The 17,213-nt window shown below is 40.9% G+C and overlaps 2 protein-coding genes across 2 annotated transcripts in view; one reads left to right on the top strand and one right to left on the bottom strand.

The window, feature by feature from the left end:
* The window catches only part of PLA2G12B (phospholipase A2 group XIIB), a 35,178-nt gene extending 20,940 nt beyond the window's left edge, over positions 1-14,238 (top strand). The window contains exons 2-4 of the mRNA XM_003408892.4: positions 5,517-5,605; positions 10,129-10,294; positions 13,004-14,238. Coding sequence (XP_003408940.1) covers positions 5,517-5,605; positions 10,129-10,294; positions 13,004-13,125 — 377 coding nt within the window. The 3' untranslated portion in view covers positions 13,126-14,238. The remainder of the gene's footprint in view (positions 1-5,516; positions 5,606-10,128; positions 10,295-13,003) is intronic.
* Positions 14,239-15,021: 783 nt separating this feature from the next.
* Positions 15,022-17,213, bottom strand: part of OIT3 (oncoprotein induced transcript 3) — a 28,098-nt gene continuing 25,906 nt past the window's right edge. Inside the window, exon 9 of the mRNA XM_064269707.1 lies at positions 15,022-15,662. Within this exon, the coding sequence (XP_064125777.1) occupies positions 15,489-15,662 (174 nt within the window). The 3' untranslated portion in view covers positions 15,022-15,488. The remainder of the gene's footprint in view (positions 15,663-17,213) is intronic.

The following is a 17,213-nucleotide window of genomic DNA, read 5'->3' as shown; positions in this document are numbered from 1 at the left end:
AAATTTTATAGCAGCATCATTCATAGTAGCCAAAAAGTGGAAACGGCCCAAATGTTCCTCAACTGATGAATAGATAAACAAAATCAGGAATATCCATACAATGGAATATTATTTGGAATAAAAATATTTCAAGTATGGATATATACTATAACATAGCTGAATCTTGAAAACATTATGCTAAGTGAAAGAAGCCAGACACAAAAGGTAATATATTGTATGATTTCTTTTATGTGAAATGTCCAGAATAAACAAATTTACAGAGACTGAAATTAGATTAGTGGTGCCCTAAGAAGAGCCCTGTTGTCACAGTGGTTAAATGCTCAGCTGCTAACTGAAAGTTTGGCAGTTCGAACCCACTCAGCTGCTCTGAGGAGGAAAAGACTTGATGGATCTCCTCTTGTAAAGATTACAGTCTAGAAAATCCTATGAGGCAGTTCCACTCTGTCACATGGGGTCCCTATGAGTTGAAATTGACTCAATGGCACCTAATAATGACAACAAAGTAGGGCAGAGTCCTTAGATGATGCAGATGGTTAGGCACTGGACTGCTAGCTGAAAGGCTGGCAGTTAGAACCCACCCAGAAGGTCTAGCCATCTGCTTCCTAAAGGTCACAGCCTTGAAAACCCTATGGAGTTCTACTCTCCACACATGGGGTCTCCATGAATTGTAATCAATTCAATGGCAACTAACAGCAACAGGATGGGGCAGAGGGGGTATGGAGTGACTGCTAATAGGTACAGGGTTTCTTTCTGGAATGATAAAAATGTCCTAAAATTAGATTGTTGCACAACTTTGTGACTACACTAAAAATAGTTGATTTGTACATGCTACATGGGTGAAATTCTATACCAGAAAGATGTTTAGCTGAGTTTTATTGACTAAGCAAAGGCATTTGACTGTGTGGATCATAACAAATTATGGATAACTGTCTTAGTTATCTAGTCCTGCTATAACAGAATTACCACACGTGGATGGCTTTAACAAAGAGAAATTTATTTCCTCACAGTAAAGAAGGCTAAAAGTCCAAATTCAGGGCATCAGCACGAGTGGAAGACATTCTCTGTCTGTTGGCCTTCTCATCATGATCCCCTGGACCAGGAGCTTCTTCACACAGGGACCCGGGTCCAAAGGACGCGCTCTGCTCCTGGCACTGCTTTCTTGGTGGTATGAGGTCCCCAACTCTCTGCTTGCTTCTCTTTCCTTTTATCTCTTAAGAGATAAATGGTGGTGCAGGCCACACCGGAGGAAACTCCCTTTACTTTGGATCAGGGAGGTGACCTGAGTAAGGGTGGTGTTACAATCCCACCTTAATCCTCTCAACATAAAAATACAATCACAGAATGGAGGACAACCACACAATATTGGGAATAATGGCCTAACCAAGTAGATACACACATTTTTGGGGGGGACATAATTCAATCCATGACAACAACATTGTAAAGAATGGGAATTCCAGAACACTTAATTGTGTTTATGCAGAACCTGTGCATAGACTAAGAGGCGTTCATTCAGACAGAACAAGGGGATACTACATGGTTTAAAATCAGGAAAGGTGTGCGTTAGGATTGTATCTTTACACCATACTTATTCAATCTGTATGCTTAGCAAATAATCTGAGAAGCTGGACTATATGAAGAAGAACAAGGCATCAGGATTGGAGGAAGATTTATTAACAACCTGCAATATACAGAAGACACAACCTTGCTTGCTGAAAGTGAAGAGAACTTGAAGCACTTACTGATGAAGATCAAAGATATAGCCTTCAGTATGGATTACACCTCAACATAAAGAAAATAAAAATCCTCACAAATGGACCAATAAGTAACAACATGATAAACAGAAAATATTGAAGTTCTCAAGGATTTCATATTACTTGGATTCATAATCAACACCTATGGAGCCAGCAATCGAAAAATCAAACAATGTATTGCATTGGGTAAATCTGCTGCAAAAGACCTCTTTAAAGTGCTCAAAAGCAAAGATGTCATTTTGAGGACTAAGGTGAGCCTGACCAAAGCCATTGTATTTTCAGTCACCTCTTATACATGGAAAAGCTGGACAATGAATAAGGAAGCCCAAAGAAGAATTGATGCCTTTGAATTATGGTGTTGGCAAAGAATATTGCATATTCCACGGGCTGCCTGAAGAATGAACAAATCTGCCCTGGAAGAATGCTCCTTAGAAGCAAGGGTGGCGAGACTTCGTCTAATGCAGTTTGGACATATTATCAGGAGGAGCCAGTCCCTGGAGGAGGACATCATGCTTGGTAAAGCAGAGGATCAGGGAAAAAGAGGAAGACCTTCAAAAAGGCAGACAGACACAGTGGCTACAGTGGACTCAAACATAACAACAATTGTGAGGATGGCGCATGTTTTGTTTTGCTGTACACAGGAATCACTATGAGTAAGTACTTGAAGGCAGTAGGTTTGTTTTTTGCCTTTGTTATATTAATGAGACAGGATTAGCATAGGGTGTGTCTTAAGTCAATCTCTTTTGAGATAGAAAAGAGAGATTAAACAAGTGAATCAGAGTAGCAGAGATGGGGAAGACACGTGCCCAGCCACATGAAGATCGCCCAGGAGCAGAACCTCAGAAGCCCAGGAGCAGAAGCTCAGAAGAGACAAGGGCCTTCCTCCAGAGCCGACACAGACAGAAAGCCTTTCCCTAGAGCTGGCACCCTGAATTCAGTCTTCTAGCTTCCTATAATGTGAGGAAGGAGCCCTGGAGGTGCAGCAGTTCAAGTGTTTGGCTGCTAATGGATGGTCAGCAGTTCAAACCCACTGGCCACTCCACGGGAGAAAGGTGTGGCAGTCTGCTTCCGTAAAGATTTACAGCCTTGGAAACCCTATGGGTTTTGGCAGCGGGTTTTTTGGTTTAAACTCTGAGAAGATAAATTTCTGTTTGTTAAAGCCACCCAGTTGTGGCATTTCTGTTATAACAGAGGATAATTAAGACAATAACGAAGACACCTAATCTTGGAAGTAACATACCCACCCCTCAACTTCTGCCGTGTTCTATTGGTTCCACGGACCAACGCTGGGACATTGTGACGGGACTATACAAGGGTGTGAGTATCAGGAGGTGGGATCAATGGGGCATCTTGGACCAAAATCTTGACCACATGTTGCAACATAGTCCCAAATATCCAGAGACTGCTAATTGACCCCTAATATCTATTCTTCCTTTTCTACTGTAATAAGCCCCCTTTTCAATTTTTAACTGGGTGCATGGCTGTCTAGTTTTACTAAAGACTTCATTTCCTAGGCCATCTTTGCAAGAAGTTGTGATCGTTTGACTGTGGTCCGGCAAAGGGAAGTAAGACGGAGTGATGTGTATAACATTCTGTAACGCGTTTATTAAAGAGAGGGACTATGGCTCTTCTAACCCCTTGTTTCATCTGGCTCTTCCTAACATGGTGAGCTGGCTAATGCTCCATCTTAGACTGTGAGAGCCAAGATTACACTCTGGGGCTAGTAAAGCGGAAAGCTAGAAGTAGCCTGGGTGTCAGAAAACTGCAGACTTGCCGTATCAGCTTTGCGCTCCTTATTTCTGGGATTTTATGTGAGAGATCCTATTTTGCGTAAGCATCTGAACAATACAGGTATGTAGGAAATATAATAAGAACGGGGAAAATTATAACACTTCCCTGAAGGACATAAGGGAAGGCCTACATAAATGGAGAACTACACTATGTCCTAAGGAGCCCTGGTGGTGCAGAGGTTAAAGTGATTGGCTGTGAACTGAAACGTCAGCTGTTTGAAACCACCAGCCAGCTTCTGGCAGTCTGTTTTCATAGAGATTCACAGCCTTGGAAACCCAATGGGGTCACTATAGGTCGAATCAACTTGATGGCAGTGGGTTTGGTTTGGTTTTTTGGTTTATATCATGTCCATGTCTTATGAAGATAGTATCATAAGAAAGTTGTCTCCAAGTTAGTCTACAAATCCAATGTATTTTCAACCAAAATCTTGACAGTATTTCTTGTGGGCCTTACTAACTGACTCTAAAATTCAGGTATAAGAGTTAAAAGTCCGAGAATAATCAAGACAGTTTTGAGGACTAATAAGGAGGAAGAACTTTAAAATATGGACTTAATACCTCAAAATTAAAACTGAATGATGGGGTATGTAGGAGCTTCAGCTATATCTGTAACATTTAATTTCACAGAAGAAATACCTGAAACAAATTTGGCAAATGTTAACATTTACTATGTTCGTGTAATGGGTATATGGGTGTTTGTTTCTCTGACTTTTCTTCTGTTTTGAAATGTGTTATAATGTAAAATAATTGAAGATGAAATATCTGATGGGAGGTTTTTTGTTTTGTTTTTTAAAGAAAAAAAAGAAAGAAATGCTATGTGTCTTACTTTGAGGGTTAATTCTTAGCCTGTTTCCTCAGTCTTATGCTATGTCTTGTATCTCCTAAGAAGAGGCAGAAAAATACGGTACAAATACATGGGCCTTGGAGACAAACAGGAAATCTGAATTTGTATCCTATTTCCCCCACTTCCTATATGCCCTTAGGTAAGTCACTTAATCTCTTGGCTTCATTTTCCTTTTGTGAAAAATAGGATGAAAATACTCAGTTCCATCACTGTCCTGTCCTGAGTTCATCTCAGGTCAGAGTTGTCTTTAGCTATGATGGCTGCCACTGATAAAAGACAGAGCTTCTGTACACATTTGTGAAATCATAAAATATAACTCAAAAGCAATCTAGGAGGGACCAAGAAATTCAAAGCTTGTCAGATTGTTCCTGCTACTTTTATGATAATAATAATAACAATTAAAAAAAAAAACCCAAACCCACTGCCATCAAGTCAATTCCAACTCATAGTGACCTTATTGGACAGAATAGAAGTGCCCCATAGGGTTCTAAAGAGCAACTGGAGGGTTCCAACTGCTGACCTGTTGGGTGGCAGCCATAGCTTGCTGTAGCTCTTAACCACTGTGCCACCAGGGCCCCAGTTCTTATGACTTCTGATACAATCGCATAAAATACTGCATAGAGTTGTGTTCTTTGCTCTTTGGCCAATAATGCTTTGTCTATTTAATAAACGGAGTCTTTCTAAACTCCCTTCAAGCCATTCGGAAAGATTTTTGTGGTCTTTTTATAATTCTGATTCCTTCAGTGTATGATTAGGTAATGTTCTTGTTGCCCTGAGCGTGGTGTGTGGCCTTAGGGTGGGTAGAGTTACCAGAAACCTTGAGTTTTAGCTTTGGTTTTGCCACGGACCTTGTCTTCACGGGCATGCACTTAAGCAACGTTAGAACTGCTAGTAAGTACACGCTCGTAAAAGGCTTTGCAATTAGGAGGAAGATGCCATCCTGGTCTAAAGGCTTGTTATTCTTTTATGATAGCATCATCATCATCAGCTTCACCACCTAATGTAGACGCGAATGTCTGGTGAGGAACAGTGACTCTGGAAGGAAAATCGAATCTCCCTTGAGATAATTTTAATTTGATGAATGTTCCCAAATGCTTAAGTCCTGCTTTTTTCCTCTCTTCCTCCTCCCAGGAAAGGCACCAATGCCCAGGCCTGGCTACAAACCTCAGGAACCCAACGGCTGCAGCTCCTACTTCCTGGGTCTCAAGGTACCAGAAAGAGTATGTACTGCTAACATCACCTTCTTCGCTGACTGGTTTTACTGAGACTAATCCGAAAGTAATCACTGGCGGAAGGGATCACTTATTGAATCAAGTTGAGCAATGTAATTAAATATTTCACACTGGACATGGAGGAAGGGAGATAATTTGCAAAGAAGGTATCTGATTTTCTTTTCTCAGAGAAAGCTTCCTCTCAGATAAGCCCTTGTGTAGTGGGCCAGAGGAATCCCTCGGTGGCCAAACGGTTAATGCACTTGGCTGCTAACTGAAAGGTTGGAGGTTCGAGTCCACCCAGAGTCCACTTATCTGCCTCAAAAGAAAGGTCTGGCAATCTACTTCCGAAAAATCAGCCACTGAAAACCTGTTGGAACACAGTTGGAACACAGTTCTACTCTGCCACACATGGGTTCATCATGAGTCGGAGTTGACTCAGCAGCAACTGGCTTCAGTGGGTCAGACCCTGAGCGCTCCTCTGCAAACATCAGCGGGGCCCTACAAGCCTGACAAGTTTGACTTATTTAAATTAATGACCCTTTTCAGCAGTGTGTGGAGCTGGCTAGTACTGGCTGGTGAAAGCTGATCGTTATATTGTCAGGAATTTGGAATTCAGTTGTCCACACATTGGTATCTTCCGATCAGCTGTGTTTGGAGTATTTAAAAAAAAAAAAAAAATTTTTTTTTTTTTTACATCATAGAAATTTGCAAACACTCCAAATCAGCACACACGCCCCCCTAACTGCTTGCTAGACATTTACCAACACACCACCAACCTTTTCTCAGACTGTAGTCCTCCCTAAAAACAAAGCAATAAATTACTCTCTTCAAGGCCTCTCGGAAACTTTTTCACCTCTTTCACTTTAGGAAAGAAGCCTCGTGTAAAATGGAGGCAGGAGGATTTAGCAACTAAACCATGATTTTGAATTATGTCTTACTCTGGCTAAATCTCACTTTTTTGCTGATTCAAAAGGTTTTACATCGCAATAATTTTCTAAGCAGCGTAATGTTCATTCTAACTAAACTGCTGTTCACCACTGTGGCTTCTTTGTGCAAAGTGAAAAAAGGTACCCTTTCCTCAAGGCAGTTTTCTTCCATTTGCCAGAAAATTTATTTTACTATATTGATTTTGTTAGAAAAAGAAACTTAACTGCCAGTGGCTGGAGATTTTTCTCAATAAATATTTATGTCTATGGTCTCTGATGGGAGCCCTGGTGGTGCAGTGGTTAAGAGCTTTGGCTGCTAATCAAAAGGTTGGCAGTTCGAATCCACCAGCTGTTCTCTTGGAAACACTGTGGGGGTAGTTCTACACTGTCCTATAGAGTTGCAATGAGTCGGAATCGACTAGATGGCAATGGGTTTGGTTTTTGGTTTTATGTCTGTTTGGAAGGCGCCCCCTTAGATACCGTGCTTTTGTGCATTACACAACCTGTGCACCTGTACTACGTGGGGCCTTGTCCACAATCCTCAACCTGTGTGTGGACACAGAGGAAAGAAAGTTCTTTCAAAAATATATATTAGGTCCTAGGAATATATCCTAGAGAAATAAGAGTCATCACACGAATAGATATACGTATACCCGTGTTCATTGCAGCATTGTTCACAATAGCAAAAAGATGGAAACAACCTAGATGCCCATCAACATATGAATGGATAAACAAACTGGGGTACATACACACAATGGAGTATTACACAATGCTAAAGAACAACAGTGAATCTCTGAAACATCTCATAACATGGATGCAGCTGGAGGACATTATGCTGAGTAAAATAAGTCAATCACAAAAGTACAAATATTGTATGAGACCACTACTGTAAAAACTCATGAAAATGTTTACATACAAAAAGAAATAATCTTTGATGGTTGTGAGGGAGGGAAGGGGTGGGGATGGAAAAAGACTTAATAGACAATAGATAAGTGGTAACTTTTGTGAAGGGTGAGACAGTACACAATACTGGGGAAGCCAGCATAACCTGTACAAGGCAAGCCCATGGTAGCTCCATAGACACATGGACCTGAGAGACCTAATTGCTGGGCTGAGGGCTGTGGGGACCATGGTCTCTAGGAACCTCTAGCTCAATTGGCATACAGAGTTTATAAAGAATATGTTCTACATTCTCCTTTGGTGAGTAGTGTCTAGGGTCTTAAAAGCCTGTGAGCAGCCATCTAGGATACTCCACTGGTCTCACTCCTTCAGGAGCAAGGAATAATGAAGAAAATGAAACATGCAAGGGAAAGATTACTCCGAAGGACTAATGGACCACATCTACCATGGCCTCCACCAGACGGAGTCCAGTACAACCAGATGGTGCCCTGCTACCACCACTGACTGCTCTGACAGGGATCACAATAGACGGTCCCAGACAGAGCTGGAGAAAAACGTAGTACAAAATCCCAACTCAAAAAGAAAGGCCAGACTTGCTGGCCTGACAGAGACTGGAGAGACCCTGAGAGTATGGCCCCCTTCAGCTCAGTAATGAGGCCACTCCTGAGGTTCACCCTTCAGCCAAAGAATGAACAGGGCCATGGAACAAAACAAGACTAAAGGGGTGTACCAGCTCTGGGGCAGGGACTGGAAGGTAGGAACAGGACAGCTGGCAATAGAGAACCCAGGGTTGAGAAGGGAGAGTGTCGACATGTCGTGGGGTTGTTAACCAATGCCATACAACAATGTGTGTACTGTTTGATGAGAAACTAGTTTGTTCCGTAAACCTTCATCTGAAGTACAATTAAAAAAATACATATATGTATTAGGAAAATAACACTTTCAGCTTATGTATTGTACTTGGTATCAGTTTAGTAGCTGTGGAACTGATATGCATTTTATTTTGAAAGTAATGCTGTTTTGTTTGCTGATGTAAATATTATTTAGAACCCATTTTGAGAATTTTCCAATTTCATTGAATTATAGCCATTATGCTCGTCTAATTCTCAGTTACGTCTGTTGCGGTATATATGTAATTTTAGGGGTGAAGTGCAGGCAAAGTAGTTTATTTCATGTATCAGATTATGGGATTTAACTCGGGATTGCAGAGCCCAGGCCTTTGTCTAGTCTAATGAGTTAGATTATCTCTTAATGTAATAATGTTTATCCACTTAAAAAGGCGTTTTATACTGCTTAAAGTTTATATTCTGCTTTAGGTGACCTTGGAATAAAAGTTCAAATAAGGGAACACTTAAGGATGCCGAAGTGGACATGATCTACAGTAGCTGATTAACCAATCCCCACCCACAGCCAGAAACCAGATTTTCACAGCTCCCATCCAAGTTCAGGTCTACAGTATCAGAAAAACTGCCAAAGATTCTAAGATGCTCTACCTAGGTCGAGACTTTCCCTTTTCCAATCTATTTTCTGTACCTCAGAATGATTACTCTTCTTTAATCACTGTTTTTATCGTGTCCCTTTCTTTCTCAAGGGTCTTTATTAAATCTTACCGGTTACTTTGGAAGTCAAGGCCATCTATCAACTTGCCCTTCTATGTAATTAAAAAAAAATTGTATACATATATACATACACATCTCCCTGCTTTCCTTGGAAGACTAAACAAACTAATTGGCTTCCTCACATATGATTTACTCATTTTTTCCTTTCTCTACCTGGTGTATCCTGAGTCTACCCTCATCTCTAATAATCCTCTCAGTTTTCTTTCGAAACCCACTTAAAAAGCTTTCCTGTTTGCTGACTCTATGTGTATAATTCTATTCTATGAATTTAGGTGCTTAGTTTATGCTACAACATTTACAGGACACTTAGTAACTGTGTGTGCGTGGACGTGGTGTGTATTAGACATTGTGGTTTGACAATACCCCTTGTGATGAGGAACTGCGTGTTCTATTCCCTACTCTGATCCTTGACATATACAGACACATGTTGTTGTTAGGTGTTGTCGAGTCAGTTCCAACTTACTGCGACCCTGTAGGACAGAGAACTGCCCCGTAGGGTTTCCAAGGAGCAGCTGATGGATTTGAACTGCTGATCTTCTGGTTGGCAGCCGAGCTCTTAACCACTATGCCACCAGGGCTCCATATAGACACATAGACATAATGTTAAAATAGTGCTGTATGGGATGGGTCCCTGACAAATGCTGGTGACCTTCTGATGAACTGAGGCTGCGTTTTTCATACTTTTTAGCCTTACAAAATCTCACATGGAAATGTTAACATAAGTCTTGGTTGAATTTGGAAGTCCTGCAACTCCACCTGCATAACAACCTTTTGATCTCTATTTTCATCGCTGTAGCAGTCTGTCAATTTGGAAATTACTGAAATCTAAAAGAAAAAGAAGAAAAAATGGGCCATTCAGAGTTACATATTAAATGAATAACTAACACCATGATTAAAACTTAGCATGTTATAACTCTCCATCTGATATATTCTACCGGGTCATTGGTGTTTCTGAATTGATCTGAATAGGGAACAGGAATTTGAGAACTGGCTGGTTCATAACAACGTGGCCAGGGTTGCCTAAGGTCTTTGGTCCAAACGTGGCATTTTTTCTCCTCTTTTTCCTTCCTTCCCTTTTCCGCAGATGGACTTGGGCATTCCAGCAATGACCAAGTGCTGCAACCAGCTGGACATCTGCTATGACACGTGTGGTGCCAACAAGTATCGCTGTGATGCAAAGTTCCGATGGTGTCTCCACTCTATCTGCTCCGACCTTAAGCGGAGTCTGGGATTTGTCTCCAAAGTGGAAGGTGGGCATTTCAAGGCATTTACTTTGAGCAGGGACCTTTGTTCCTTTTTCCACATAGAGTTGTAACCAGAGCCCCTTAACTCAGGGACACCGTCAGAGCCCACTGGACTTCTTTATAGAACACTGTGAACAATGCAAGAAAGGGTAAAGGAAGATTCTGGGCACTGCTTCACTAAAGTTCTTGCTGTCCTGCCCAGGAACTGCTGGCACTACTCCTGGTGGAAAGGGTACACCGAAGCCTTCCCAGAGAAATAAATTCTATCCTTTAAGACCGGAGAAAGAGTTGCCCAACTGGCTCTGGTTATCCACTTCATTGTAAATAATTTTCCATTTTGGAAGTTATTCTGCGTAAGTCTACGTGGTTTGGTTTAAGCACTTTTTTCCTTATTTTATTTTCAGTCAGGGTAAGGATTCAAAAAACTATCTTTTTGTGCGTAAAAGTGAATAGACTTGGGGATGACTAGTTTTAAACCACTTTTCAGATGTCCAATCTCTAGCACTGATTCTGTGATATCTTTTTCCCAATTCATCTTAGGAAAAGTTTTAATCCCTTAACTTCTGAAGCCAGAACATTACATCTAGCTACTAGCATTATATAGTATTAAATGGTAAGGCTTAAAATTCAGGCTGGCCCCAAGCACAGGAAGTCCGCAGTAGAAAGAGTCTTGGATCTTGTTCATAGATCAATGTCTGCGGTGTAGTCCTAAAGTGAACGTGTAAGGGCTTGAAATATGAATAATTAATTAACCCTGTAAAAGGGAGTATCAGTATCTGGGCCTAGAAAGGGTGAAAAATACCTGCTGCTAATCTACAGTCAGGTCAAGTTACTTCCTCCAAGCAATGTCCTATTGATTCTTTCTCCTCAATATCTTTTTCACAGTCCCATTTGCCTGGTTACTGCAAATTATCCCAGCCTCTGGGTCCTATCCAATCTATTCTCCCCATAGGAACCTAATATATTTTTATACCACACTAAACAGATCATCTCCAACCCCTGCTTAAAGTCCTTCAACAGATTCTTCTTCCTTAAGGGTCAAATCCAAACTCCTTAGTACGACCTACATGGCCCTTCCTGATTCCGCCCTAGCCAGCCTCTCCAGTATCATCTGGGTTACTCCTGATTCCTGTCATCTCAAACTTCTTGGGTTGCTGGCCTATACCTGTCTGCCCCTGCAGTCCCTCTTCTTGGAACATCCTGGTCATCCATGTGTTGTTGTTAAACAGATTGAGATACAATTTACATGCTATCCAGTTCACCTATTTGAAGTGTACAATTCGGTGTTTTTAATACGTTCTTAGAGTTGTGCAACCAATACCGCCACTAATTTCAGAACATTCTCATCACCCCAAAATGAACTCCACACCCATTAGCATTCATACCCCATTCGCTTCTCCCTCCAGCTCCTGGCAACCACTCATCTACTTTACGTCTCTATGGATTTGCCTTTTCTGGACATTTCATATCAATGGAATCACACAATATGTAGTCTTTTGTGACTGGCTTCTTTCGCTTACAATAATGTTTTCAAAGTTCATCCATGTTGTATTATGCTATTTCATTCCTTTTTTTTTTTTTAACTATGTGAAGACTTTTTACTGAAAAAAATTCACATACCATAAAATTCATCCTTTTAAAGTGTGCAGTTTAGTGTTTTTTAGTACATTCACAGGGTTGTGCAAATATTACCACTACCTAATTCCAGAATATTTTCATCAGCCCAAGGAGAAACCCCGTGCCCATTAGCAGTCACTTCCCATTGCCCCTTATCCCCAGCCGCCACTATCTGCTTTTTATCTCTATAGATTTGCTTATTCTGGACATTTCATTTAAATGGAATCATACAATAGGTAGCCTTTTGTGTCTGGCTTCTTTCACTTAGCCTAATATTTTCAAGATTCATTCGTGTCGTAGCATGTATCAATACTTCATTTCCATGATCCACTTTTTTTTACTTGTGGTAAGAATATACATATATATATATATATATATATATATAAACATTTGCATGTATTCTTGATGTTTAAACCTAGATATCTCACCTCATTTGAGAAGCTTTCCCTAATAACCCCAGAGGGATAGAGGCTGTTTATATGGGCTTCTGTAACACCTTGGGGTTACTTTCATCAGGCTGTGGTATAACTGTTTATCTGTCCATTTCTTTGCCAAACAGTGAGACCCTTGAGTTGGAGATGATGCCTTTTGTCTCTGTCCCTGATGCCTAACAGAGTGTGGCTAACCAACACACCCAACACACACGAATGTTTTTTCCGTGAATGAATGGTTGTTCATCCCATACTTGAACGGGGAAAGCTACAGGGAACCTGGTAGTGTTAACTGAGGGAATATTCTACAAAAATGGTAGGCTCTCCATGGGGTGAGCATTGTGGTATGGGAGATTCTGATTGCTCACCATGGATTTGACCTGGGGGCCCACAAAAGGAGGGCACCGCAAAGTGTTTTCTGCTTTACTGGATCGAATTAGAGCTTCTTCAAAAACTTCAATGTATGGTTTCCTTTTTAATTCTGTGTTTGGATTATTGCCTCTGCCTTCCTCTGGGTGTCATGTCATCCTTGAAAAATACGTTGCCTCTTCAACATTACTTATGAGTACTTGGAGTAGTTAGGGTAAGCCAAAACCCAGTGCCATTGAGTCGATTCCGACTCATGGCGACCCTATTAACCTTTGTATTTCTCCTCATCTTTTTCAAGTAGCTTGTGATTCACTGGCTGATACGGTGTTCAATACTGTATGGACCTTGGGCTGCCGACCCTTTATGAATAGTCAGCGGGCAGCCTGCATCTGTGCAGAGGAGGAGAAAGAAGAGTTATGAGGAAGAGGTGACGGCTTCCTGTTTTTGAGTGACAACACAGCTGTCAGTCTCGGAGACGGGTGGTGCGGCATATGTGTCACCTCCTTTCTTCCTCAGTCTGAACACCAGAAAGCAGGAGAAAGGAAAGATTTGTTCTATAGCTGAAACACGAGTAACATCCTTCAAGATGAATTGGAAAAAAGACCTGGAGTGATTTGAAGGCTACTCTTCATTTACCACTGGTCTCCCCAGTGAAGAAGACACATTGGCCAGAAAATTCAGGTCTTAGCTTAAAGGTTAAAACACAAACCCTGAGATTCCTGGACCTGATAATTATATTCATAAATGAAATTTTGGGGCACCCAACCACTAGGAAACAATGGCTTTCCTCTGGTCCCTGTTTCAATTGCAGTAAGCATTTCATATTTAATAAAATGTGCTTTTTAGAAAATCTGAAAAGAGATGAATTCCATTATCGCCATGTTTCCATTCCACTTAGAAGAGAACAGAAACAACCTGGTAAGTTCCACTAATGACAACATGATTCCCACTGGTGCTGAAGAGATTGAAAAAACAGGTGGGATGGTCAGAGGCTTACCTGATTAAGCCCAATGGAGGTGCAGGTCAGATGGTGTTAGGTCTCTGAGGTTCCATTTCTCCTCCAGCAACCTATCCTCCCTCTTTGTATTCCTGATTACTAACAAAAAAAAAAAAAAAACCCATTGCCATGGAGTCAATTCTGACTCATAGCGACCCTATAGGACAGAGTAGAACTGCCCCATAGAGTTTCCAAGGAGCACCTGGTGGATTTGAACTACCAGCCCTTTGGTTAGCAGCTGTAGCTCTTAACCACTACACCACCAGGGTTTCCCCTAGTTATTAAGTGACGTTAAAGTCATGCCAAGATCTGAGAAGCAGTTTGTAAGAGCTATCAACGGAAATAGCTAGGAAAGGTCCCTGAAATCTGAGGGGAGTGAGAGACAAACAGCCATTCCCTAAATTGTGGTTCTCAGGCCTGACTGCAGATTAGAATCACTTGCCCAAGCCCAAGCCCATTGCCGTCCAGTCGATTCTGACTCATAGTGACCCTATAGGACAGAGTAGAACTGCCCCATAGAGTTTCCAAGAGGCGACTGGTGGATTTGAACTGCCGACTTTTTGATTAGCAGCCATAGCTCTTAACCACTGTGCCGCCAGGGCTCCAAGAGCTTAAAAAAAAGGGAGTCTCTGGGGGTGGTGCCTACATATTGGTATTTTATAAACATTCCCCAGGTGGTTCTAAGGACCATTCATCTACATCAGGGGTTAGCAAACCATAGCCAGTGAGCCAGCCTGTTTTTGTGAAGTTTTATTGGAACGTAGCCACCCTCCTTGGTTTATGTATTGTCTATGGCCGCTTTCACACCACACTGGCAGAGCTGATGTTTACCATTTGCCCCTTTACAGAGAAAGTTTAGATCATTTTCTAGACCTAGATTATTTTCTCCTTTCTCCTCCTTTAAGAATTATTGATCGTAGCCATTTTAAAAAAGAAAATGAAGAAAAAACTATTTCTCTGACCTTACGTAAAGCCATAAAATTAATTAGCATCCTAAAAATTGGACTTAACTGTAGACAAAATTTGTCTCTGTAGTTTATGATATTTATTTCAATAAAATTTACCAAGCACCTACAAAATAAAGTATGATACAGTTTTATGCCTTTTTCTTGTCATAGAACCCTACGAGGGCATACGGTACCAAACTTTAATTTTGCTTACAGTTCAGCCATTTAGTTGCTTAAATGGATATTAATAAATTTATTAACATTTATTAAGTGAAAACATTTCATTTAAGGCAATGTTAAAACATCAAAAGAAAATATTGTACAAGAGAAAAAACAAATGGAATTTTTTAAAATTACACACTGCTACATTGATAAGCTTCCAGACCTCCTGCATTTGAATTCAGATTCCTGGATATGATTACTATTTACATATTTAAAGAGTCTTTGGATATTTTAGTCATAATTTCAAGAAACTATTTAATTTTTTAAATGGTTTCTAATTTGAAATCTTATACTTCATTCTGATTTTTGCGGTCCATTATTTTCATGGGTGCTTTATTGCAGGGAAAAAATGGGGAAGATGGGGTGAGCTTCTGAGTGGACAGCTTAGCTTTCAACTTAAGAGGGATGAAGCCCCATCCGGGCATCATCGTTCAGCAGTATTGTGACTTCTGCCAATTGTGGGGACTAGAATCAGAGTTTGTCTAAACTCACAGTAGGAGGCTTACAAAAGGTAGATGTTCTAGGATGTTGACTGACATTCTTGGTGTGGGGACAAGTGCCAAGGAGGAGACCAGCGAGTTCGAAGGAGGGCCAGGGCTCCAGGGGCCGCATTTTTACTAGTCTCCCCAGTCAATGATGATCGGGCCGCCTGTCAGCACCTGGTTCTCTGGACCAGCTGCGTCTTCTCTTTCTGCAGCTTCCCGACGCATTCGCCGGTGGCAACCTTGGGCACAGCGCGACCGCTCATCCAGCATTGCACAGACGAGAACCCGGCAGTGCAGAAACACTTCCTGAAGAGATGATGATGATAATAAAAACAACGATGTTGGCCACTTATTGAGTACTTGCTATAAGCCACACACTATACTAAATGTTCCATAAGCCTTATCTCCTTTAATTTATCAACAACCCTTTAAAGTTTGCTGTTATTGGTTATTACACCCATTTTACAGATGAGAAAACTGAGGCTGAGAGAGGTGAAGGGCCTTGCCCAAATTCACACACTGAGTAAAGTGGTAAATTTGGAATTTGGTTCCTACGGGTGATTTTAACATCTGCATTGTTCTGGAACAGGAGAGACCTTTGTGAGGACATCTAATAACGTTAACACCTTCATTCTGCACATCAAGGTCTGGGAATAATGTTGGCTCCCATACACTTCTGTGGCAAAATGGCAAGTCCTTTCTCTAGGCACCTGTCAATAAGTAACTGCCGAAGTTTACTGCCTAGGTGAGGAGGGAGACCAGAACTAGCCCTCATTTTAACAGTTGTTCTGGGACGATGATGACAATGGAAGGAATAGGAATACGTTTAAACTCAGTTTAGAAAAGAATGCTGGCCTCTTAAGCTTTCTTTTGCTTAAATGTTTCAACAACTATACTGAAAAAACCCCAAACCCTCCACTTTAACACAACTACACCCTTTTTTATATAGCCTCTCATAACCTCTATCATGTATATACATGGGTTTTGAGGGTTTTTTTTTTGGTAGCATATTCAGTATGCATGTAGAATTACTAGATTTAATTTTATGACTTAACAGCTTTTTTTACATCTTTTTTTCTCACATCTATCATTTTAATGACTGCTTAATATTGCATTAAATCGATACACTGCTGGGGGGCATGCCCTACCCCTTCATAGCAATGCTCTATAAAGGCCTCCAACAAACCTATAAAAATATTTTGTTTTTGGAAACTGCCAGGATTGAAATTTTTAGATAAAAGAATACAATTATTATTACATATTACCAGACAATTCTCCAGCAAGTATACCTATTTATGGAGTCCTGGTGGCACAGCAGTTAAAAGTTTGGCTGCTAACTGGAAGGTCAGCCGTTCGAATCAACCAGCCACTCCTTGGAAACCATATGGGGCAGTTCTACTCCATCCTAAAAAGGTGCTTGACGACAATAGGTTTTATACCAATTTATACTGCCACTATATACTTCATCGTATAATTTTGCAAGCATTGCAATTTATAACTTTGGTATACATAAAATGGTGTCTTGTAATTATTTTAACCAGCATTTTAAGTACTCTTTTCGTTGGACGTTTCACTATTTGTCTTTTTCTGTAAGTTTTCTGTCCATATCCTTTGGTGTGTGCCCACCATACAGGCTTTTCCACCACACTTGCCCACAGAGATTTAAATTATGATCATACAGTATTATCTTTGAACAAGTACGGCTATTTTATCGGAAGGGCAGATAACCATGACATACATGAATGAAGGTGCTGAGCTTCTAGATGGCCAGTTTTACAGTGTTTCTCACAGAAGTGATACAGATCCCAACCTTGGGATCTTAGAAGGTCAACACATTGAGGCACCAAGAAGGGAGGG

Source organism: Loxodonta africana, chromosome 16 (assembly GCF_030014295.1).
Source record: "Loxodonta africana isolate mLoxAfr1 chromosome 16, mLoxAfr1.hap2, whole genome shotgun sequence".
Classification (NCBI taxonomy): Eukaryota; Metazoa; Chordata; class Mammalia; order Proboscidea; family Elephantidae; genus Loxodonta; species Loxodonta africana.
Note: the sequence above shows the minus strand (reverse complement) of the source record. Positions and strands in the feature narration are given on the sequence as shown.